Here is a 25,667-nt window from a genome sequence, read left to right as displayed (position 1 = left end):
TTCTCAAAAACCTCCAGGGATGGAGATTCCACCACCTTCCTGGGCAGCCCAACTGCAGAGCTCAGCAGTGCTGGCATTTTCCTTCAGCAGAGATTGTGAGAAGGAAGAGTCCTGCTCTGTATGGAATGCTTGCTCCTGACAACTCTGAGAAATCACAAAACCAAACAGAAATCCCAGTGCTTTGTGTCCCTATTACTAACTTCAATCCTTACTGTTTAATAAAATGGTTTTAAAGTCTTGGGGCACTCACTTTCCCATGGCCTAGATGACCTGGAAATAGTAGCACTGATATCCAGGTGTGAGGGACATTGGCCCATGTAAGTTTCCCTTAGGGAGTGAATGGTTGAGTAGATACTAGAGGATACTCAAAGACAAATCTATACCCTTTTGGCTTTCCATTTGAAATTGGAGTCTCTAGTGGTGGTCTTAGTGTAACAAAGATGTAACAGAAGAATGTATACTTGACCTTGCAAAACACAGGCACTGAAAGCATATTATTTAGAATGTCAAAAGTAGATAGAGTGTGTAATAATTGTCTAACTTCTATGTTACTCAAAACATTTTTTTTTCCTAGAATGCTCATATATGTGTCAGACAATGAGATACTTACAGTGACTTTCCAGATAATCAGACATTTTCATTTTTATACTGGTACATCCAGCCCGAACTTTTCAGAGGAAGAGCCATTTCTTTATTACAAGAATCTCCTCTGCATATAATTATGTAAAATATGTGGAAAATAAGGATGATAAAAATTGTTACCCTTCCTTCCCAGCCTTCTATTGATTGGCTTTATTTTACAGAGGGAGAGGCAGACCGACCGACCTTGGAATATTTGGGATTACTGACGATTTTCCATTAATTTTTTTTTGGATGTGTTAATTGTGTTACTATCAACATTTACATCAAAAAGATGTGTAAAATTATAATGATGAGGCTATTATGAAATTTTATAGATTTTTATTTGTTGTTGTGTTCTGATTCTGCAAGGATTTTTGAATCAGAAAGGTGTCCCTCTGGAGAAATTTATATTTTAGATGTTACAGATAATATTGCAAGTTCTTGTGGACATGTTTATGGGCCAGATACAAAACCTGATGCCTTTGTTGCTTTTCACTCAGGTGTTGCTATAGAAAATGCATTAATTTCTGCTTGTATTTAGTACACTACTACTACTATTATTAGATCTGTCTTTTTATATAGCACATGAGTTTTCACACTGCTCCGTAAGCAATCAGCTCATGTAGAAAAGGACAGATTGGAATATTGTTCTTGACTCAATTCCTTTTGCCCTGAGGGGAGGCTTTTACCAGCTTCTAACTCTGAATTCGAGGGTCCTTTGAATCCCTGATAGCTCCTGTGTTCTTTGAGCTACTCGCTGTGCTCTTTGAGATTTAGCTACAACGTTAAGACACAAGATAATGGTTGAAAATTTTCTTTCCTATGTCATAGCTAACTGGGTAGTTTTGTCAGCTTTTGCTGAAAATTGTGAAGTGCCTTGAGATGTAATGTGACAGACTCCATTTGCATTGTACTATATTAAAGAAGTGTTGATTTAAAAAAAAAAAAAAAAAAAAAAGTCAGATTTTTGTTCCAGATCTGTTTGAATGTTTTTTTAGTAGAAAACTATAATTTCCTTCTATTTATTTGCTGGATCTGGAAGTCATAATTCATAACCATTCAGTGCTGTCAAAAGATACGCATGCTCTAGGAAGAATGGATGTTACTGAATGTATCTCTGCCTCTAATGCAGAAATATGTTGTAGCTATGGGAGTCTACATAGTAATAAAAAAATTAAAAATGGATTAAGATTTTTGGGTAGGAAGTACTAGATGATAGTGACATCTGTTAACTGAGCACATTAGAACAGAAAACCAAACTCAGATGAGGAAATAAAGTCTGGGAAATCATCCTGGTGTACTTTTCATCTTGTGTTTCTGTTGTTTAGTATGGTATTTAGTTTTGGACTGGGTTATCTCTAATCTCTAATTCTCTTCATCAGAATTTTCTGTATTTTATCAAAGGTTACAATTTAATGTACTGTACCAGGTGTGTGTACCTCCTTGTATGTGATGAAGCTGTATCAAGTTTCTATATTCATTTCTGCATTCTGAGGAAATATTCATAGTGATTCACTAGCCTCAGAAAACTGAAAAAATAACTCCAAAATAACAACTTTTGCTTTCAGCATTCTCAAAGATATTATTTACGGTTTTCTTTCTGCGAACCAGGTCTTTAGCTGTTGTAAATTTCCTTCAGTTTAAAATGCTTGGCAAAATTAATCATCTTCAGGCTGTCACAGCTTTTGACTAGAAACCTCTAAGTCATTTTTCCATTATCATTCTGTCAGAGCACACTGTACTCACATGTACTTACATGAAATCCAAAGCAAAGACAGTTTCTGTAATTTGCTAATTTGTCAATAATGGAATTATTTTATTTAACTTGAATTTTTTATCTGAAATTCTTTTGAAGTGAGAGTCTTGAATTTGGCAAAATATTTTAAAAATATTTTAAAAAATAATACATTTTTATGCTTAATTTGCTGTACTAAAAGAAAAACATTCTGGCACACTTTAAAATCAGAATCATAGAATGGTTTGGGTAGGAAAAGAACAAATTCATTGGTAAAGGAAATATTTTCAGACTTTGTCTTAAAAAGACTTATAAATAATAAGATTATCAACAGTAGGGAATCTCATAATTTAACATTTGAAATAACAAGACAAGAGAAAGCCAAACTATAGCATATATGATACACTATCAGTAACACTCAGATTATATGCAGATCATGATACATGATCTTGGTGCAGTTTGATTCCAAAAATCCTCATAGAAATAAAACTCTCTTCCTGGGCCCTGCTGTGAAACTGGACCTAAGTATTAGTGTGTGTAACATCTAACTAATTTCTTACATTTGATTGGACCATTGCTTCTAGTATCAGTGTAACCCTTACCTAAAAGCAAACACGAGAGAGTTGAAATTGTCAGATTTTGTCATTTTTTCAGCCTCGTAGAGAGTCTCTATCAAGCAGAATGAGCACGAGTGGGTTTTGTGCAGCTCTGCTAAACTTTGGTTGCTGAGAAAGGCAAAAGCATATTTCACTAGTTGAGATGGCAGTAGGAGCTGGAGTAAAAGTAGATGTGTACAAGTTTATTTGTTTGTTTATTAAAATTGTGCCCAGATATATTACTATACTGAGGGGGGTTATGCCTTGCTTGCGTTTCAGTTTTTAGTCTTAGGTGGTTTTCAAATCAGCTGCTAAGACTTCAGTTGTGTTCACTCTTGCAAAGCAGTCTGTATCACAGCTCCTTTAGACTTATTATGCAAACCTGTTCGACTTTGTCAGCTTAAGTCTGTTATCAGGAATTAGTCTTATACATAAGATTTTTATATGAGTAGAAAAAGACGTTCATGTGCCTGTGCAAAGACCTCAGTCCTGCATTTTTTAATAGACTGTGGGGAATGTTTCTGTTGTGATGATTGCAATACCATGACTAAGCAGAAATTTGTAAATCAGCAGCCTAGCTTTCCCTGCTGGGGCACGCACATACTCCTGACTATCTAGAAAATGGCAGTTCCTGCATTCCATTAAATACTTGAAAATTTTCCCCTGGGTGTTTGATTTTAATCTTTCTGGCTCCAGGCTTTCCCATGTTCTGTTGGCTTTCCTGTGTTCGATTAGATTTCTAGCAAACACATCTGAAAACAGTACAAGCTTTTCACTTGCCTCCTTGGCCTTAGCACAATTGCAGAAATACCAATAGATAAGTAGGTGGGTTGGCATGTAAAAATGTATTCTGAGGATGTTTTGCAGTCTGTATGAGCTAGGAATATTTTGCTCCAGTGTCAAAGTATTATATTTTTTATTCTTATTCGCATGGCTTTATTTGGAGGTCACGTGAAGTGTGTTTGAGAACATGATCACACAAAACTTACTCTTCAGTTGTCTGGACATCTATTGTAATAATAGATTAGCTGAAGAGACATGTAGTTGTTTTGTATGAAGCTACTCTTCACCCTTGTTCTCATTACAAAGAGATAAATCTTAAGAGCCAGGAAGGTATTCTGAAATGTAATGATCTTCAATTTTTTTTTTTGTTTGCTTCCAACAAAGTTTTTATTTAGTATGAAGAACAGGAATAGAGAACCACCATTGATGTAGAAATCCTACCAAAGGGTTCTCTTGTACATAGAAAAGGAAGAACAAATTCTTTGTGAGGGAAAAATTTGTCAATAAAAATGGAATACACCAAAGCATGGTAGCAAACATCACAGAACTATGTATGCAGTAGGAAATACAAAGAGAGAGAGTCGTACAATACTAATTTAAAAGTTTGACTTCGACCGTGAGCAGTCAGAAAATGTAGTTATCTTTTTTTTAATACATTGTGCTGACAAATTACATAGATTTACCTACTTCTCAAAGAATCAAATATATGCCACGAACAAGACCATATTCCACGGTCATGTTGGGATGGGGTGGTGACTTGTGTTCTTTACAGCACTTCTTCACTTATGCTTGATGTGGTCAGGTCTGTTAAATAATTTTAAACTGTATTTTTCATACCTTTAACATTAGGTTACATTTAAAACATCTTTACAGTGGTGTTTCTAATGAGAAGGCTGGTTGCAAAGGGTGTGTGAACTGAATTGAAAATCTCAGAGTTGGCAAACTAACTTGGGAAATTAGAAGTAATATAGTGTCATGAAAAGTCCAAGTTAGTAGCTCAGACTTGACCTAGTTCAAGAAGCAGGGGAAGAAGAAGGCTTGTCCATGTTATTCTATGTGAATGTAGCCTGGGATTGTAATGGAAGCAGTTGTTTCTCTGTAATATTTAAATTATACATTTTAACTGTAAAAATTGCAGTTATATCTGAATTATTTACATCACTTTTAGCTTTCCCACTTCTTCCCTGTATGTGCAACAAAATTAGTAGTTGAAGCGCACTTATTTTCTGCTTTGCCTTAGATACTGAGCTAGATCAAAACCTGTGAAAACAATAAGCAAAATTCAGCTTTGCACCCTGAAGGTTAAGGGAGTAAGCATTTTATTTAACCTTTCTCAATGATAGAAATATCAGGGCCCCAAGCAAACTGCCCTCTCCTGAGGTCTGGCTGCCTGGCCTCATTGCCAGTTTTGATAATGCAGTTGTTCAGTCTTCCAAAGTTGTAGTGAAAGCTTTTAGTAGAAGCCTCACTAGGATGTAGGAGGAATCCGAAGTGGGTTGATTGATTCTCAAGGAGTCTTTCTGGGCATCTTTCCTCTTCCATTAATGCTCACTCTTTTCAGTGGCAGCACTGGACCGGGGTCAGTGTGGACCAGCTTCACAGAATGTAGAGGAATTAAGAGACCCAGATCTCTTAGATCAACAAAAGGGTTTTGGCATTTTAGTCAGTGGAAGTCAGCTGCCCTGTTAATTGTGTCTTAGTTTCCCTGGTATTGAAGAAACACTTCTAAGGATTATGTGACATGAAGATAATTCAGGTAGGAGTAGCCTCTAATAACAGATTAGCAACGTGTAGGTCTGGTAGGTTCAGGTAGAATGTTGGGCAATGAGGTCAGAAAGTATGGTTATGACACCAAAAGTATCTTAGATTTTATAATCACATTAACAGGAGATCCTTATATTAACAGCTCTGAAAACTATCAAGTTTTTGAGTGGAAAAAACATTATAGAGTAGCTAAATTACTCTAAAAAATGCTGATGATGTCCTTTCCCAGTATGTTCAGGCTGAGGTAGGAACCTAACCTTTGTAAAGGCTGCACACTATTAGTTATCAAATTCAGTTTTTAATCCTAAGCATCCCAAACCCAAATGCAGAATTCTATGTGCATTATCACCCTAAAACCAAACCAACAGATTCTGAAGCTCTAATAAATTCTTTTAAAATCTCAGTCTTCTGTTTGTGTTTTTCATTCCTATAGGTTGATATAGCCAAACTGATTTTCCTCCTGATGTTCTGTGAACTAAATTTCCTCTGAGGCTTTGTTATATAAGCCATATTTTAGCTCAGAGTAGATTTTTATATGCAAACTATAAGTCTCAGAAGCACACTTTGTTGACACCACTTTAAGTACAGTTGCACTGGCAGTAATATATCTGCATTGGAAGAATCCACTAAACAATAAAATTATGTAAATTAAGACTATAGGAAGATTACTCATAAGCAAATGCCTGGGTATAAGCTTAGCATCTCCTTTGTGGCTCATGGATTTTATTAACATATGACAAACAATCCTGGCAGAAATCACAAGAGAAATTAAGATCAAAGCCTAAACATAAACTAAAAGAAATGAAACATTTTCTGCTGATCAATTAATGATTTGCTTTGCTGCCAGCCTGCAGGCATAAATGAAATAGGAAACTGCATTAGACTGCTTTTATAATCCGGAATAGAAATGTCACTTTTATGGCCAAAAAGAGAAAACTCATTGCATTTAACTCTGTATTGTTTTTTAATTTTTTTTTCATGATTGTTATTTTTCATCATTCATATTCAGATCAGTTGTCTAATTTTAGGTGGACAATCAAGTGTCTAGTAAATGCATGAGTACATTTTGGTTTATATATGCGCATCTTTTTATACTGTGCAATAATCTCGGATGTTATCAGCCTAATGGCAAAAAGTGTTTTTAATAATTAAATTGTTAGTAGGATTGTTGCAGAGCACACTGACACACCAAACACACTTAATAGTAACTGTAAATAGTCTGTGAAGGCTCTCAGTAGGAATGACATTAAAGGTGTAACAGCCTAAAAGTGTATTTCCGTACTGTAGTTGGAACTGTCATTCTTGTCTCCAGCATTGTTTGCCATTTTATAGAGTACTTTGCTTTTTCTTTTCTGAATTTCATCAGCTTCTCTTGGTTGCTGAAGAACATTACAGCCCAGGTGGAAGTGCACCCAGCAGAGCACAGGAGACACTTTCCCAATTGCCCTTTGTACGCCGCTGCTGCAATTGTGGTAAACAGGAGTAATAAATGACAGTTGCTTTCACAGTCTTGCTTTTTCCTTTCTCAGAAGATATTTCATTGAAAGAAGCTGCACTGTTGAAAAGACAGTGGTGTCCTTTCATGTAGGCAGTAATGTCAGTATGAGATTTTAAACGAGACATATGGAGTTACACCCAATTACAAACAGTTGTGCTAATTTCCATAGCAGCAGGGAAGGATGAATAATGGGCATCCATCCCTTCTCATCTTCAGAATGAATATAGTGAGTTGTATTGGGTCTTATTTTTTCAATAGGAACTGAATGGAAGGAAAAATAATAGAGTGTATTCAGGCCAATGTAATTGGAAAGATTTTTATTTTTTCCTTCTCTTCCTAGGCTGTGGGTTGGCTTTTCTGCCTTCCTCACAGATAAAACAACAGAGAGGAAGGGAGAAAAAGGGTAAGTTATGAGTGTCTGTGGTTTAAAGTGTCATAAACCCTCTCCTTTGCCATATAAAATTCTGTAGGTGAAACTGGATGTCACCGTTAACTGCAGTCTCACTGCTGTTGTTTCCTGCTCTGTGCTTCCCCCCATCCTGCCACTGCCTCCCCTTGTGCCTCTTCCTTGCACATGTGTTTCTCCAAGAGCTTTTGCCTCCGTGCGTTCTTTGCCTCTAATTCCCCTTCCTTGCTCTAACCTCAGCCATTAATCTGCTGGTTTTCTGTCTCAGACAGAAAGCTCAGCATGGCTGGCACACTGCACGAAGTCAGAACTTGTCAGAAGAAGTTAATGCTGAAGCTTTGTGCTGTGCTGAATGGGAGCTGATGGTGTGACTCGAGGTACAGAGACGTGGTAGTGATCAGAGGTCCAGAAACGTGGTGGTGGTTTGGGGCCCAGGGAAGCTGAGGTGCTTGGCTGAAGCAGGGGGGGAACTGCAATCTGATGAGACTTCACCAAATGGCACATTGTGCATGCACATTCAGGTTAGATTAATGGTTTGATTTTTAGGATGGGAAGGAATTTTCCTCTGAGTCATATTGGCAGGAACACATGTGATTCTTTTTCCTTCCTTTACAGCATAGAGCCTTGTTCAATTGCAAGGATCACTGAGTATTTTTCAGCTTGTAACATTTATGAAAGGCTACTCTGACCTTTGGTGTTTTTTTCTCTCCTCTCTTTCTTATTCTGCCTCGTGTCTTTCTCCCACTTCTGCTTTCTAGTGTACTGCTACTTGTGATGCTCATGGTCTGTTGTGTGAAAACTGTGGCACTTGTTTAAAATGTCCTGAAGAATATGCTGGAAAAATCTAAAAGTCATTAGAATTTTTTTTTTTTTTTTGCTTTTAACATTCTGAAGGGCTGATAGTGGGTTGAGTGTGCACCAGCCTGGAACTAAACTTCTGTTAAGTTGATCTTTTTAGATGTGAAGAACTGAGTCAGGTGACCCAGGAGGTGTCTGTCTCAGATTCCTGTTAGCTACTCTTAGGCTGTTTCTTGCTCTCTGTACAAGTTCTGTGGTTTGTCGTCTGAGGTGACTAACTTTTCCATGATCTGGAATGCCCTATAATGGAAGCAGAGGTATTTAAAATTGTATTTTGCATTTGGGTCTGTTTACACACAAAATTTAGCTGTCACAGTATCAATTTCCTTTATTGAGTTAGTCCTTGAATTTATTGAAGTGCTTGTGTAAATTCAAGTTGGAGAAAGGATGCTACATCATATAATAAATTACAGAATCACAGAATCATCTGGGTGGGAAAGGACCTCTGAGATCACCAAGTCCAACCCTTAATCCACCCCCCCCTGTGGTTACCAGACCATGGCACTGAGTGCCACATCCAGTCTCTTCTTAAAAACCTCCAGGGACAGAGAATCCACTACTTCCCTGGGCAGCCCATTCCAATGCCTGATCACCCTCTCTGTAAAGAACATCTTCCTAATATCCAACCTAACCATCCCTTAGCAGAACTTATGTCTATGCCCTCTTGTCCTACTGATGTCTGCTTGGGAGAAGAGACCAGTCCCCCCCTGGCTGCCCCCTCCTTTCAGGGAGTTGTAGAGAGTGATGAGGTCTCCCCTGAGCCTCCTCTTCTCAGACTGAACACCCCCAGCTCCCTCAGCCCTTCCTCACAGGACTTGTGCTGGATCCCTTCACAGCCTCCTTGCTCTTCTCTGGACCTGCTCCAGCACCTCAATCTTCTTCCTGAGTATAGTACCTCAATCTCTTTCCTTCCATGATAAAAATCAAGGGCTACTGATTTTGAAGATCTTATGAATAAGAGGAACCGCAAGGGTTAAGTTCCTACCCCCTACTCCCCCTTTTTTTTTCCAATTTAAAGAATCTGGTGTGTATTTTAAGAGTTGCTCCTGCGTCTGTAGGAAATGTACTATAACATATAGCAATTCCTAATCTGTCATAAACCCTAAAATTGTAACAACTGTTGTAGTTGACTGTAATGTTCACTCTGCATTTATTAAACCCTTTTGAGTTTCATATTTTCTAATTGATCACCAATAATGAGGGTCCAGCATCTTACAGGGGTCACTTCCGCACCCGTATCAGGAGATACTCCAATGGAGTTAGATCGTGCTTGTCAGTGGGCTTTGAAATCTAATTTGGCAATTATAGCTTAAACTCCATGGCTCAGAAATAAGCATAGCTCCACCTTTTCTGTGGGCTGCATTCTAACAATGGAACCTGCTGAGTGCAGCCTGACTACAATGGACAGTGCAGATATTATTCATCAAGAACAAGAGTGCTGATGAAATATGCTGTTACACTCTTAAAAATGTTACAGGCCACATTTTGAAAAATAAGCATTTATGTGTTCTGAATATACAGTATATATGCAGTGTATATGGAAGCCACCTGTTTTGTGCAGACTGCCATTTATACTTGCAGATGAATTATTTTTTGTTATGAAGAACCTACAAGTTTAAAAGGGTGTTTCGCCCACTCCTATCAGGTCTTCAGAGAGGTTCACTTAAGAAAGTTGATGTTTTGCCTCTCATGATACTTAGATTATTTTTTAAAGCTTATATAGGTGCCAGGGTGAAAAATCTTTGTTGAACCTTTGCTGTTAACACAGTGAACATTTAACACAGACAGCTTTCAGGTGTCCTTTTTTTTGTATTTTAGTAATATATTTATAAAATTGTTCTTCCATTATTCCTTTGCTGGTGAGTGCCACTGAAAATAACCAAAACCAGCGTCATGCGATTTTTTGCTGATTCTAATCACACTAATCTCTCTTTTCTCTAACAGTTCTTTTACATTCAGCTGAATGCATTACAAAAGCATATTTAGTTCTAAAAAAAAAAAAAAAGCAAAAAAAAAAAAAGCACACAGATGAACAGATATTAACTCATTCAGTGTTGTAAAGCTGTGCCAGTCTGAATAATTGCAGTATCTGAGAGAAAGTAAAGTTGGGGTTTGTTATAGTACTTCTTATTTAAGGTATCCTGTGAGTTTTAGTTATATAAAAGTGGTTTAGCCTTCTCCATTCTGCCCAAGTGCTCTCTTCGCACAAGTAGACTATTCCTTTTGGGTATAATAGCTTTTAACTATTATATTATGTTGGATATAGTTGTGTGGATGACTGATAGGAAATGAGTGCATCTTCAGCCTTAAGCAAAATCACCAAATAGCAGAAACCTACAGATGGTGCTTTAAATTAGTATTGATATGATATTGAAAAAAAAATCTGGAGCACTGAGATTATTTTTATGGCTTCTCATTATCACCTAAAATCTGCAGAATTACAAAAAGAGATCTTCCTTTTTTTCCCCCTCTTCTTCATAAAAATGTCTACACAAATAGTCTAAGGATGAGGTGCCCAGGTGGCCAAGAAATCTGATAGCATCCTGGCTTGTATCAGAAAGAGTGTGGCCAGCTCAACTAGGGAAGTGACTATGCCCCTGTACACAGCACTGGTGAGGTTGCACCTCAAATACGGGGTTTGGTTTTGGACCCCTCACTGCAACAGAAATATTGAGGTGCTGGAGAGAGTCCAGAGAAGGGCAACAAAGCTGGTGAAGGGTCTCGAGAAGGAGGCTTAGTGGAGACCTTATCACTCCCTACAACTGTCTAAAGGTATGGTGAAGTGTATTTGTTAGTTACTTTTCCCCAGGTAACAAGTGATAAGACAAGAAGAAAAGGCCTTGAGTTTTGCCAGGAGAGGTTTAGATTGGGTATTAGGAAAAATTCTTCACAGAAAGAGTTGTAAAGGACCAGAACAGGTTGCCCAGAGAAGTGTTTAAGTCACCATCTCTGGAGGTATTTAAAAGATATGGTACTTAGGGAGATGGTTTAGTGGTGGACTTGGCAATGTTAGGATAACAGATGGACTTGATGATCTTAAGGGTCTTTCCCAACCTGGACAGCTCTGTGATTCTGTGAAATACCCATCTTATTAGGATGCTTTGATTTTAACTGCTTAAAAACAGTTTTTAGTTTAGTCCTTCTTAAAGCTAGAGTTGTGTGTGTGTTAATTCATTTCTTCTGAGGGACTAAGTCAAGTATTGTGGTGATGGCATTTCTTAAGCTTCTTAGGAATGAGTGAGATGATGTTTACTAACTGGGATCTGTCCTGCTTAACTTTAAGCCTGCAGTGCACTGTGATCAAAGATGCAGTTTCTTTTTTCTGTATGTTGAACTAAACAACTATCTAATTTCCCCCCCTCCTGAGAAAATTCACAAATATTTTCTCTTTCTAACTGGCTTTTCATATCCTATTGAAAATTTCATTGCCTCTAAAATGATGACCATGGAAATAAATTCATGGTCTATCTCATCTTGCTTTGGTTTTTTTTGAAGAGTTTAATGTACGGAAAAGAAAGGGAAGAAAGAAATCCTGAGGTTTTGTGAGGACTCTTTCTATAATTTTAAATCCTTTTCCAAAATAAATTCATAATATAATAGTTATAAATTAAGAAAATGCCTGTTCCTTATGAGACTGTGTTCCATCATATTTACATTTGAAAAATATTTGCTGCATTAATATACTTTTGAAAAAAAATCAGTTCTTTTTAAAGAACTCTTCTTAAAAATAGGAGAGTTTTTAAAAAACCTCTCTTTTAAAAAATAGCTTTTTTAAGATGACCTCACTGAAGCCTATTACTGCAAGTACAAAAGTGTTTGTTTGTTTGTTTAATAATTTCATCTCTGTGGCTTTTGGGACAGAGAGTTACTGTCAGAGCTTAGGCTCTCTGGTTATTTCACGTCAGCTCACCCCAGGACAACCTGTGTTATGTTTTGCTGGCAGGAAAGGGGCAGCAATGCACTGCCACAGTTCCAGGCACTGTTTTGAGAAGAAAAGCAAAGGTATCACAGGCATAGTGTTTGTTGTCTTCCTGTTGATTCTGGAAAATACTTGTTGGAGATGAATGTGCCAGGCCTTGCAGCTGGTTATTCCGTTTTTACTTCCACTGTTGAGTTTTTATCCTTTGCCAAGATCTTAATATTCTAAAAGACAGATGAGATCTATTCCTCTCTTTTCATGCCTGTAATGTTTGTCTGTCTGCATCTTTTCTTTCCAGCCACTTTGGAAGATCTGTCCTAAACTGATTTCCAGATGCTCCTCTGTGGTCTAAGTATCTCATGACTTCCTCCTCTTTATAGATCAACCTAAACTGCCTCCCTTACCTTAATTTGCTTTCTCTTTTCTTATGGTTAGGCAGTTTTCAATGCATATATAAGTCTTTCTCAAGATTTCTATATAGCAAATAAAATAAAGCAAAACCAAATACTGCTTTGCCTTGAAAGACTTCTCTGTTATACTAATGGTTAAGTGTGATCCTGTTTTTCATTTTTCTTTGCTGGTAGTTTGTTGCAGTAGACTTATGGCAAACAATGTGGTCTTTTTTACACGAAAAGGTCTCCATCTATGCGATACCGTCTTTTAAGGAAGGTCTTTTAATACTGTCAGAATTCTTTCTCTTGCTTACTCATCTGCCTGCTTTTGGATGGTGTCATTATTTTAGAATTCATTCTAATACATTTGTATGCAATATTTTTTATTTTCCATTTTCCTCCAAAAAAAAAAAAAAAAAAAAAAAAAGGGTTAGATGCAGCCACAAGTCTGTCCTTTTCAGGCAGTGTATTTTCAGTACAGGCACCCTTCTGCCACCTTCCCTGACAGCAGTAGCTGTGGTGATGGCAGTGCCAGGTGAATAATTTGCAGTACTTTAGAGAAAACACAGCTCCACGAGGAGTCCTGTACAATTTATTCCCTCTGAAAAGTTGAATGACAGACTTCACAGGGACCTATCAATAAAAAGAAAAGAAGGAGGAATAAGAGAAAGGGACTGTACTGTTCTTTAAAATAAAATTTAAAAATCCTTGCTTATGCACTAACTGGCATGAAGGCAACTGGTAAAACAGGAGGCACATTTCCTATCTGGTAATCATAGATTGCCATAGGAACCATTAGTGTATCATTTCTTCTGTGAATTTTAATTGCCATTCATAGTGTTGAATTAACAAGTAAAAGAAACTACAAGCACATTACTTCAGTGTAACTGTAACTACTGTGACCTTGAAAAATGTGTTTGTTGGTGATTTTTTTTTTTTTTTTGCTGTGTTTTTATTGTTTGTTTTGTGGGTTTTTTTGCCCTATTCCCCCCCTCCTCCACTCCCCAGTGTTTTTATAGTTTTGTTAATGCTGACCTTGGGACCATAAAAGCAAATACAAAAATGAAATAAGAGAACCACTGCAATCATTCTTCCTGCTGCTGCCATCTCCTGGCTGGAACCAACCCCACATATGGCCAGGTTGCTTCTCCTTCTGTAGCAAGAGAAAGCTCAGACAGTACAGACCCATGTGTTCGAGAACTAAAGGCTGTACAGTATTTCCATACCATATGTACCGTGGGCAGTTGATGATCACGGTGTAAGTACAGCCACAGATAGTTAAATTATATTCCTTTATGTACAGACGGCACAATTCTGTATTTTATTATATATCCAAATGGAAAAAAAAAAAAATCTAGATCCTTCCATTTGTTTTTCATTGCTATAGTCTTTTCTTTGAGTGCAAATCCTGATCTCATAAAATGCTGTCTGCACCTTTTCATGTCGGTGGTTCATGTTCCTATCAACAAACTTCTCCAATTCATTCTGTAGAGAAAGTAATCTTTATCAAATATATATTTCTTGAATAAATGTATCTAACCTTCTTTATATTTATACCTGGTATGTAGGAGTGTTTTTTGAACCAAATCCTGTTGAGGCAGATGTCTGGAACTTCCCTTGGTTTTATGTCAGACACAGGGCTCATACCTTGTCAAAATTTGCTCCATACAATTTACATTAAGCAAGGATCTGGTCTAAAGTGGTTAGTTGCTAGAAATCACAGTCGCATTCCTTTGGGAGGTTTCTCATGGATATTAGCTATGGGATCACTATGGTCATATAAAGCAGACACCTGGGTCTTAAGAAAAGCTACAAATTAATTTCCAAAGTGACAGTGTTGCTTTAAAAAGAAATTAAGTTATATATTATTTAAGGACCATACCAGAAGGTGTTTAATATTAAACTCCAGCAATGCTGGTGACAGTAAAAATGGTAAGAACAAATTATAAGTAATTTATATCAAGATAAATTAAAAAGTAACCTGGACATTATTACTGCCCTCTCTTTTTAATTTGCCTCTATTTTGCACAAAGTTTCAGAGATTTCTCTAGAGTTTCTCAAAAATCAAAAATTACTTTGAACTCACTGTCAGGTGCCCTAGCATTCAAAAACTCTATTTGAAGCACTTTGTGTGCAGCTATTTGGGTAAATTCCAAGGACCAGGTCAAGGTCCAGTGCAGAGTGCTGTTGGTCATTGGTATTGGTTATATCAAAGCTTCCAAGAAGCGGTATTTTCTTGAGATTAAAAGCTGGTTTTTTTTTTTTTTTTAATACTGTGAAGAAGTCATCCTTCTGAAGTGATTCTTCCCCTGTACTCAGCCCTGGTGAGGTCACAGCTTGAGTCCTGTGTCCAGTTCTGGGCCCCTCAGTTCAGGAAGGAGATTGAGGTGCTGGAGCAGGTCCAGAGAAGAGCAAGGCGGCTGTGAAGGGATCCAGCACAAGTCCTGTGAGGAAGGGCTGAGGGAGCTGGGGGTGTTCAGCCTGGAGAAGAGGAGGCTCAGGGGAGACCTCATCACTCTCTACAACTCCCTGAAAGGAGGGGGCAGCCAGGGGGGGGTTGGTCTCTTCTCCCAGGCAACCACCAGTAGGACAAGAGGGCATAGACTTAAATTCTGCTAAGGGATGGTTAGGTTGGATATTAGGAAGAAATTCTTTACTGAGAGGGTGATCAGGCATTGGAATGGGCTGCCCAGGGAGGTGGTGGATTCTCTGTCCCTGGAGGTTTTTAAAAAGAGACTGGATGTGGCACTCAGTGCCATGGTCTGGTAACCACAGTGGGAGTGGATTAAGGGTTGGACTTGGTGATCTCAGAGGTCCTTTCCCACCCAGATGATTCTGTGATTCTGTTTCAAAAGAGGATGGGAATGTTGTGGGCAGAGCTTGCAAGCAGGAAGCTAAGAAGTCCACTTTGCCTTTGTAAGACAAATCACAACAACTTGTTGTGATTTCATAGTATTATCAGCTAGCTTGTTATAAGCCTAATATTTAATTTTCATTTGTCATAAATACTTATGAAAATAATTTGTCCTTGATAGTGATTATTAAGCAATTTTTCTATTAGTTTCAGTGGTGTTCTAAGTCAAAAGTGTTATGAATTTAATATCATGCCAGAAAAGGAGGACAGTAATTATGGATGCTCTATGTGAAATGCTGATATTTTTTTCCCTAGCTGTGGTTGTCTGAATAACACTGACATACCAAAAAAACCATCATATTTATTAAGTGTCTCAGGATTTAATTGTTTGATTTTGGTACCAAGATGGTTTTTATACCATCTCAATAATTCTACTGTGTTTCATGTCTGTAGAATTGTGGTCCAGAAAATTAAGTGCTTTTTTTTTTTTCATTTGAGAAAGTGGTCATCCTGAGTTATGAAAGGGAGTGGTACAGATTATAAAATTAAGCCACCTTAATAAAATTTAGTGGTGCAGGCTGAGAACTGAAGCATCAAATGTTACCTAGTGCCTTGCCCTTAATAGGTCACAGTGAAGTGACAAGTCTGGTAGTGTAACTAGAGCTTCAGGTTATCGTCCTTTGTGAGGGGGTATTGAGGAAGGTTTTCCTCATGCTTACCAGGATGTCTTAATGGTTTGACCTGGTCAGTTGTTTCTTTAGTTTGACAGGCTCATTGAGTATTTCTGCTGTGGCTTTGCCTTCTTATTTCCTATGATACTGCTGTAAATGCATCGGGAGAAGGCTGCTGCCCTGTGAGACTGATGTTACCCAGCTGCTGTTCTTCACTGAGGTGTGTTTGAGGAACACTGGGACTGATCAAGAGAGATAACACTAGTTAAATTTTGTCATCCTTTCAAAAACAGCTTGAGTGGAGCCAGCTCAGAGTAGGTGACCAGCTGCCTGACTTCTCATCTCTTAAGATCCAGCTTGTGGGGGAACAGGCAGTGCATCTTGCTGCCAAAACTGCCAGGGGACAGAAAACACCCTCCAGTCCACATCAGTCACTGCTTTTCAGGCTGTCTGGTTAAGTGGGAACAGCAGCCGGGAGAGGGAAGAATGAAAAAAAAAAAAAAACCAAAAAACAACCAACCAACCCTCTGCAGAGCACAAGGAGATCTCTGTCCAAGGCAATCTCTGTCCAGAGCAGTGCAAAGAATCTACAGAGTCTGCAGAGCTCTTGGGAAGGGAGCACGCACCAGAAAACTTTCCATGACCATCCCAAATCTACTACCTGAATAGAAATTTCTTGTGGTGGCAGAGCTGCATTGCTGTTTCTGCCTTACGGGTCCCTCTGCTGGCCTTACTACTCCACTGAGTATTTTCAAGCAAGATTCAGTTTGTCCTTCTGTGTGTTACCATCATTAGTGCTGCAGGGGTGGTGAGAACAAACCCCAGCTTGCAGCTCCTCAATCTTCTCTCTAAGTTTGGGTCCCTGGTAGTGCTGCAGAGCCTTTTGGGACCAAGGAGGAAATAGCAAGTCCAGGCTGATCAGAGTGGTTAAGGGATGGAGGTAACTAACTGAAAAATAGGAGGCTTTCTTTTTAAAAATGTCCTTCTATGTGTTAGGCCAGAAAGAAGATGTAGTTTTCTCAGAGCAGTCCAAATAAGTTTCTCTAAAATTTAGAAAAAAAAGTGAAATACATTGGAGTTATTGTTTATTATAGCTTAAGCTTATCTTGTTTGCCAAATACATATCTTTGTGAATGTGTGTGGCAGGGAGAGATGGAAATACTCTTTTTGGGCTAATTAAATTCTGAAGATGAAAAAATGCAATACACAATCTGTAGTGTTTCTGGTAGGTTGTTGGGGGTTGGTTTTTTTTATTTTTTTTTTTTTGGTTTTTTTACTTCCTTCTGTTCTCTTTTGTATATTGGTGATTTATTTATTGGCTTTGCATCTCAGTTCAGAAGTTGTAATGCTTCCTAATTTTACTTTTTTAAGCTTATAGCCAAAGCAGGTGTCATAAGTTCTGTAAGCTTCAGTTTATGGAGTTTTGTTTACGCTTTCACAATCAACGTGGATTGCATTCCTCCTCTCTACAGCTGAACAAACAGAAGGCCATATCCATCAAAAATATAGTCTTGAACCAAGTGAGCTCATATAATCTATAACCCAAAACAGTACTGATTTAAAATGGTTTTGTACTTACGGGACAGATTTTCTCTTAATCTTATAGGTTAGTTTATTGATTTACCCAAATTTAGCTTCTATGAGAATGAACTTACCAAGCTAAGTTCAAGAAACTCCTGCCAGGAATTTTAGGAGGTGTTTGTTCGTGTATGTTTTGTTTTAGTTTTAGAGTTTTTCTTCTTTTTAATCTTTCTGTAAAACTGGGGTGAAGGAATTCTGTCAGATTTATCTTCAAATGAGTGTATTGGGAAAAATATAGTGTTCAGTCCCACTACTTTTGCCTTAGAGAACCTTTTGCATATCTATTGCTCTTTTCATTTTTATCAGCAAAAGCACCATCTGAGCTGATTCATATAGACTGCTGCAAATACATTTCGGCTGCCAATTTTGATTAAAACCCACTCATGCCTGAAGCTAGCTTGAGATTTTCAGGTTATCAGATATCCTTGTGCTTTTCATTGTGCTAAACCAAATTTTTTTATCCAGTCTGCTTTCAATCTAATTTAAAGGCAATTATGTAGAGGGGAAAAAAGAAAAGTAGAAAGGAAGAAGCCTGTGACATTAAGTTGGTTTTGACTGAGCTAAGTAGGGTTTAGTGATGTAGTGAAAGGTCGTATTTTACTTACACTGTTCATTTATCTAATAAAATACAAAAAACCAGGCCTTTGTGTTTAAATCCAAAAGTTGCATTTGCATTCCCAAGAATGCAGTCTGGTAGGATCTCAAACAAATCATTTTACTTCATACCAAATGTCTCAGGATTCTGAATGATGCTCAGGTTTATGCTCTCCTCCTTTGTTCTATTTGCAGAGAGGACCTGGTCTTTTCCTATAAGCCATACACTGTCTGCTGCTAAACCAGGGTATTGTGCAAAGGAGCTTTGATAGTCCTGAAATACAGTGTGGATTACTAAACTTCAAAGTAGAATTAAATCCCATGAACAAAAGAAACCTCAATATATTTTATTCCAGTCCTGTTTCACAGATGTATTTTCGTACAAAAGCTGAATTCTCCTCGGTTATTGTGGGTGTTCTAATGCATTGGTTTTGAAGTAAATATTAGTAATATTACTCACCTTGGAGGTACTTTGTGCAGTTTATACATTTTAATTTATGTAATTATATAGCATATTCAACCTCTAATTTTAAAGCATTGTCATGTATAAATAATAAATTATGTTTCTAAGTATTTTTTTTCGGGTTGAACTGAAGCTAGAATTAAACTTTTAAAGCAGCATTTTTACTTTTTTATTTCTGATAAAAAAGGATCTGTCCTGTCCCTCCACTCCTTCCAACTCAGTGAGCTATTTTAACGAGATACTGACTTACAGAATCTATTTTAAAATTAGAATTCAAAGATAACAGATTATTTCAATATGATATGTTTTTTCTACATGCTCTACCATTAAGGTTAAGTATTCTTTACAGTACCTTCTAAGGAGAGAAGCTGTTTAAGAAGCAATGGGCATTTTTAAGGTTTGGTAAATAGTAATAGTTCAAGTGACAGTTCTATGTGGTAAATATTGCTTCATGTATTTTAAAAAATATTATAAAAATATTATTATTATGCAAACATATCCATATATTTGGTATTTTCAGGTTTCTGATACATAATAAATAACTGTTTTGTACTGTTTTCCAAATAGACTGAACCTGTAATTGGGAGCCTAGACTGAATTTAAATGAAATGTTAACTAGACTATAGAAGCTGTGGCAGGCAAATACTCATTTCATTCATCTCTGTCTTCATGTTATGAAATAAGATCAAGAGCTCATATGCTTCCTGTATTAGACTTATGGTTTGGACTTTTTCTTTTTTTGACATTATAACATAAGTGTCTTATGTTTCTTATGTAGGTCTCTCTGTATAATCTACCGTTTTTTTCAAAAATTTTCATATTTCATCCTTCTTAAAATCCTTTCCAATTCTTCAGGATTCAAAACTCTGTATCATTATGGGTATAGCTGCTTCGAATTTCATTTCTACTTTAAACAGGAGAGAGATGTCCCGCCAGCGGTGGTTTGCTGAGCGTCGGCTGTGGCCATAAAGATAAACTGCATACATTTCCCAGCAGCGAAGGTCAAAGGACACATGCACAGCTATTTATTTGCTTTTAAAACAGAAGGAATATGATTTATGCGGGATATTAGCAAATGTCAGTGTTGAGCTTTGCAGGTGCAGCCATGGGAGCCTGACCCCTCACTAATCCCCCTCGGTGCAGCGGGCATGCGTGCGGCAGCTTTGTTGTTGCCGTGCTGCTTCTGGCCTTGCTTTGTGCCTCAGTTTGGGAGGTGAGGCTGAGCTTCCCTGGATGGGCTTCCAAAGTTTGGATTAAATTCAAATGAAGCAAGTTACAGACACCGGGGCAATACACTTGGGCAGAATTAGTGGTACCCAGGCTTCTTCTTATTGCGTGTGATAGGCTGCTTGGGTCTGATGCTGGTTTTGCTTCGTTGTGTTTTAAACTTGGGCCCCTGTCTGCAAAGCGTGCTGAGCCCTCAGATCAACTCAAGTGATCAGCTCTGCAAGGGATTCATACAAATGGGTCAGGCTTGTGACATTTTTGAAGCCTGGATGTAATTGTTAATAAAGGGCCTAATAACACATCCTCAGTGTTTCTGTAAATAATGAATCCACCATTGCCCAGTCCTGCATACATTCTCTGCAGGCAAAATATGGATGACTTGCTTGATCTACAGCCTAGCACAGGTAATGGAAAGAGGCACACTGATTTTTAGGCCTTGTTACCTTGTTTTGTGTATGTGTAGAGAGCAGAAGGGTTTTGTGCCACATAACAAGCAGCAGTACTATTCCTTCTCTTGCTAGTTTTTCTTAAGTTGCTGTTTGGCTTAATTTAAAGTGGTGAACTTTTGCTTGCCACTTGTTTGTTAGCAGTGTGTAAGGTCTTGTTGAGCTGTAACTAGGTAACAATCTTTAGAGGGGGATTTACAACGGAGTCATTCATTCCTTTGCTTCATCTTGTTTGATCACAAGCATAGGCTGTAATTTTAAATAAATAAATACCTGTGTCTTAACACTATTTAGAATTATAACCTGGAAGTGATGAAGTTTGTAAATAAATGATGGATGATTGCACTTTAAGAAAGTATAATTAGTTCACATGAGAGTTTGGCTGGGAGATTAGTAACTAGAAAGACGTGGACATAATTGCTTTGGTTTGAAATATTTTCTTGTAACAAGGAGATTGTGGTAATTAAAGAACAAATGCATGTGGAATTTTTGCACCTAGAATGAAGAAGAGGAAGGCTTATTATACCTGTTATTTTTTCCACAAAGCACCTCTTCCCTATTGCATCAGACTCACGTAGTTCTACCTTACCAGGATGAGAGAGAGATGTTTTTAGGGTGTTATATAGATTTTCTGAAGGAGCAGGTAGAAACCCCTAGAGGGAGCCCGAAGTCTTCCTTACAACTGCAAAGGCAAACTCACATGGAGTTGAAACCGTTTCCTAGCATAAATAACTCTTTCTAACATGGTGTTTATTCCTACTTTTTTTTTTTTTTTTTTTTTTTCTCCTTCTTCTCTTTCTCTTTCTCTTTCTTTTTCTCTTTTTTTTTCTTTTTCTTTTTCTTTTTCTTTTTCCTTTTCTTTTTCTTTTTCTTTTTCTTTTTCTTTTTCTTTTTCTTTTTCTTTTTCTTTTTCTTTTTCTTTTTCTTTTTCTTTTTCTTTTTCTTTTCCTTTTCCTTTTCCTTTTCCTTTTCCTTTTCCTTTTCCTTTTCCTTTTCCTTTTCCTTTTCCTTTTCCTTTTCCTTTTCCTTTTCCTTTTCCTTTTCCTTTTCCTTTTCCTTTTCCTTTTCCTTTTCCTTTTCCTTTTCCTTCTCCTTCTCCTTCTCCTTCTCCTTCTCCTTCTCCTTCTCCTTCTCCTTCTCCTTCTCCTTTTCCTTTCCTTTTCTGTTTGAGGTTTATACATACTGTCATCTGTACAACTAGAAGATGTATTTCCAGTTTATATGCTGACTTCATAGCTATTGACCTCAAGGAGAGGAGTGTGTGGTAGTGATAGGTGCTGGCTGATAGAAGGTGCTGTGAGTTTACCCTCCTGCTCTGGCACAGCTTTTTGGGAGGGTGTTTGTGCATGTACACGTTGCTTTTGACTGCTCAGGAGAGCTGAGAAACCTACCACAAATCACATCTGTCTCAGTTTTGAAATACAGCATTGACAATTTCTTTGATTCCTTACTTCTTTTGGAAAACCAAAGATATTACACTTTGTGAATACTTATTCTTGCTGTTTAGTCTATCAAACAGTGGAAAATCCTACTTCTTGTTTTTTTTTTTTTTTTTCCTCTATGTATAAGTAGAACCAGAGGGTAAGAAAGTGGTTTCATCCTTCTACTCCTCTGGCTCTACTCATATTCTCAGCACCCACATCCCCATAGCCTGTTGATACACACTTAGCTATGTAAGATCCAACCTTTTATTCCATAAGAAAATTTACTGACTTCTCTATATACAATATATCATTCCGAGAGCGTCATGCTGCACACTCAGCAAAACGTTTCTCAATACCTTAGCAAATCAGCAAAATATTTAAAGAAACACTTAATTCCTACAAACAAAATCCACTGATGGTTATTGGATTTGTCACAGCATATAGGGTTTCTCCTGTAGCCATACTGACCTCCGTAAGCTATTGTGTTGCAAACCAACTTTTAGTGTAATCAAATCAAGAAAAGAATGCTTAATTAACACTAAATGATTCCATTTAAAAAAAAACAACAGGTAACTAATTTTGTACACCATCGTTAAAGCTTACGTTTGTTAAATTCTGGTGGTTTAGCATTTTAACTTATGGTTTGAAAACACAGCAGGAAACAACTATTTTTAATCAAAAGGTTATCATACTGCTTTCAGCAGGACACCACATTTACGAGTGGGCTTGGATCTTGTAACTCCTGAGTACCACAGAAATGAGGAAATTATGAAAGGCTTTTCTCCTGAGAAAAATATATGTGCTGTTTAGCCATAAATCATTATATGCTCCCATTATACCAGAAAGAATTAAAGAACACTAAGTAAATTACTTTTTCCCTTCTTCTGTGTGCTCCTGAATCATGTTGTAAATGCTGGATTCTGTTGCTGAGTGATACAAAAGCTGCCGTTGCAACATTTTATTCCCTGGGTGCAAATTAATCCTTTGTAATATTATTGAGGGAAATTGATGACATTATTTGCTGTATCTTGGATATAGGGAGCATGCAAGCAGGAGGCAGTGCAGAACCAGCCACCACTCTGAGCTACCACTGTGTGAAGGCTGAGGCCAGCAAAAATTTAAATAATTATTTAGTTTGTGAACTCCCTTGCACTTTTAAAATATCCTAGTTATATTTGTATGTTTTTCTTAATGTTATACAGTGTGCTTCTGCCCTATGCAAAGTAAAATACCTGTGATGTGAAAGAAGAAAAGTTATTCCAGCAGTTACTGCTAGTGCTATCATAGAGTTAACAAGTAGAAGTGAGACAGAGCAGTATAAATTCAATTGCATTTCATTGAATTAAATGTAAACTTTATCATGGCTTTCCATGAGAAAACTATTTGTAATATTCTCTATAACTACAGTTCCCTCTCTTCCATAGATTTCTTTTATTTGATACGTGCTGTAAATAAGCATTCCCTTGTTTTAGTACATAGGTTCTGCTCTCAGCAGACAAAATTACAACAGTTAATATGGATGTTAGGGGGAAAATAGTAAAATCTGGAGTACAGAGATGTGTTAGTCTGCATTCCCAGTATATAAACTGTAGCTTGCAAGTTCTATATAAATGCATATCTTACAAAAGCAAGTTAGAAACCACCAGATAGGAAAAAAACAAAGCAATCAACAAACAAGCCCCAAGTAGGAACACAATATTTTTATTTAGAAAACACACTTCTTATAACAGCATTGCTGAATTTCATGGGCTAAACACCTACTCCTAACCTTTAGTTGACCTTGAAATTTATGAGCTAAAGGTAACAATTATGCAACAACTAAAATATGTAGACAGGAGTTTACTGCCTAAAAAGAACTGCTGTCCTGTGCTGGGTTTGAATTAACAGAGTTTGCTGTTTATGAAACTTAGCTTTGTCATGTTGGAAAGCAGGAGGTAAAGGAGTGCTGGTAGCCAATGTGCAGAAATCTCAGAATAAAGTGGGAGGTGAGTGTAGGAGAGTGGCAGATGCATCGTTTTAGGTCAGTTCTTCAGGAGAAGTTACCAGCTCTTTCTTTGTGCCGTTTCTGAAATGAAAAAGTTTGGTCTGTGACTGTCTCCAGCCAGAGATTTAATGCCTGAAAAATTTGCATCTTTCAGGGAGAGTGAAATGAACTTTTGTCATCTAAAGCACACACTCAGAATAAAGAGGCATGGTCATAGATGGGGTTTTATTAATTTTTATCATGTGTTCCAGACTCTAGAAAATGTCATCAAAGTTTAACCTTCCAGTTGTGATGCATTCATGAGACAGTAGGGTGACTGTGCTGCATTTCCTGTGTATTACAGCTCTTTATATGAAGACAGGAATGAAATGAGAGAAATAATATGTTTAGACTGTAATTCGGTCAGGGATCACAGGTATCCAGTATAATTGAAACTGATTTCTGATTTGCTTATCCTCTGTAAACAAAAGGCTTATTTGTTTCTTTAAAAATAAAAGAAAACAAGCAAACAAAAACCTCCAAAAATCTCTTGCATTGCTTTTCTGTTCCACTGACTGGTGTAATAGACAGTACATTCCAGTGCATAATGACATTTTGAAAGCAGAGGCAGGCAGTTATACATATATATTGTACAAAAATACTTTTTTTTAGTTGTTTTACTTTATAATGACAAGGAATCTTAAAGCCATACAGGCAGTTCATGACATACATGTAGGTCACTAATTTTGGCAACAAATCAAGCACACCTTGAATTCTATTTTACTCTATTTGTTCTCCACAGCCACCTGCTTTTTCATGGGAGGACTGCCGAAGGTGTAGTTTCTTTTTTCCTACTGTTTTCACACCCTTAAGACCTTGGAATAAGTCACAGTGTCTGCACCAGGTGTACAGTGATGTTTGTATCAACTTACCTCATAAACGTGTTTAGAGAAGATGCTGATATGTGGAGCTTATTTTTAAGGTAAAAAGGGCTGGAACCTTAAGGTCTCTTCCTCTCAGGCAAAATCTGAGATTTATTATCTTTTTTGCTGCCCTGCCTCTGCAAAAAGGACTGGGAAAACTAATGAAATTACAGGGCGTTGTTTGAACAGCAGGTGTTAAGTTGCTGTGTCTTCCCCAAACATGTTTTAGCTGCAGAAGAAACAGACCAAATGCACATACCCCAACTCTGGAAATGTTTACATCTAAATTTTTAATGCATGAACAAAATTTCTTTAAATTAAAGGCACAGCATTATCATAATTAAATTAGCTAATGATAAAATTATCCTTTGGATGCTTTTTTTACAACATGGAGATAATGAATATGAATATCACATGAAAGTGGGGCACATTTTGCCTTGAGAACTAATCAGCACAGATGCTATAAACTTTCTCCAGGACAATACACATCTTTGGTTACAAACTTTCCTAAAAGCATGAGAAAACATTGCTTTCATATTTAGGCTCTAATGGAGAGGTTTCTAATAGCTGCACAATTATGAGTAATGATGAAACCCTGTCATTTAATATTTTCTTCAAAATTAAGTGTGAATACAATTGTAGTTTTGGAAATTGTAATAAAAATGTGTTCCTTTGCCCAGCTTTCCTGGGAACTAATGGAGATTTTTAGGCAGAATAAAAATTGATCTCTTTATAACTGCCAGTGTGAAATACGATTTGTCCTTCTTGCTACCTTGAAGATTAGTTCCACTGCTGTCCTAGGCTTCATGGACCTTAAGGTAAATTATGACATCTCAGATATAATTCTTTTTCACAATTTCTATAAGAATAACTAGTTAACTATCCGTGAAAGAATTTCCAGTGGGGAAAAAAGAGAAGCTTTTTATTTCAGGATTGTGTTGCATTTTAT

The 25,667-nt window shown here is 37.3% G+C and overlaps 1 protein-coding gene across 11 annotated transcripts in view; it reads left to right on the top strand.

Moving 5' to 3' along the window:
* HDAC9 (histone deacetylase 9) overlaps positions 1-25,667 on the top strand; it is a 458,285-nt gene that overhangs the window by 87,602 nt on the left and 345,016 nt on the right. For 7 of the 11 annotated variants that reach the window (XM_071735761.1, XM_071735754.1, XM_071735756.1 and 4 more), the window contains one exon: positions 7,338-7,400. The exons of the other annotated variants lie outside the window; for them this stretch is intronic. In XM_071735761.1, coding sequence (XP_071591862.1) covers positions 7,338-7,400 — 63 coding nt within the window. Of the gene's footprint in view, positions 1-7,337; positions 7,401-25,667 lie in introns of those variants that run through there. 11 annotated transcript variants of the gene reach the window in all.

Source organism: Heliangelus exortis, chromosome 2, assembly GCF_036169615.1.
Source record: "Heliangelus exortis chromosome 2, bHelExo1.hap1, whole genome shotgun sequence".
Classification (NCBI taxonomy): domain Eukaryota; kingdom Metazoa; phylum Chordata; class Aves; order Apodiformes; family Trochilidae; genus Heliangelus; species Heliangelus exortis.
This window is presented reverse-complemented; position numbering and strand designations above follow the sequence as displayed.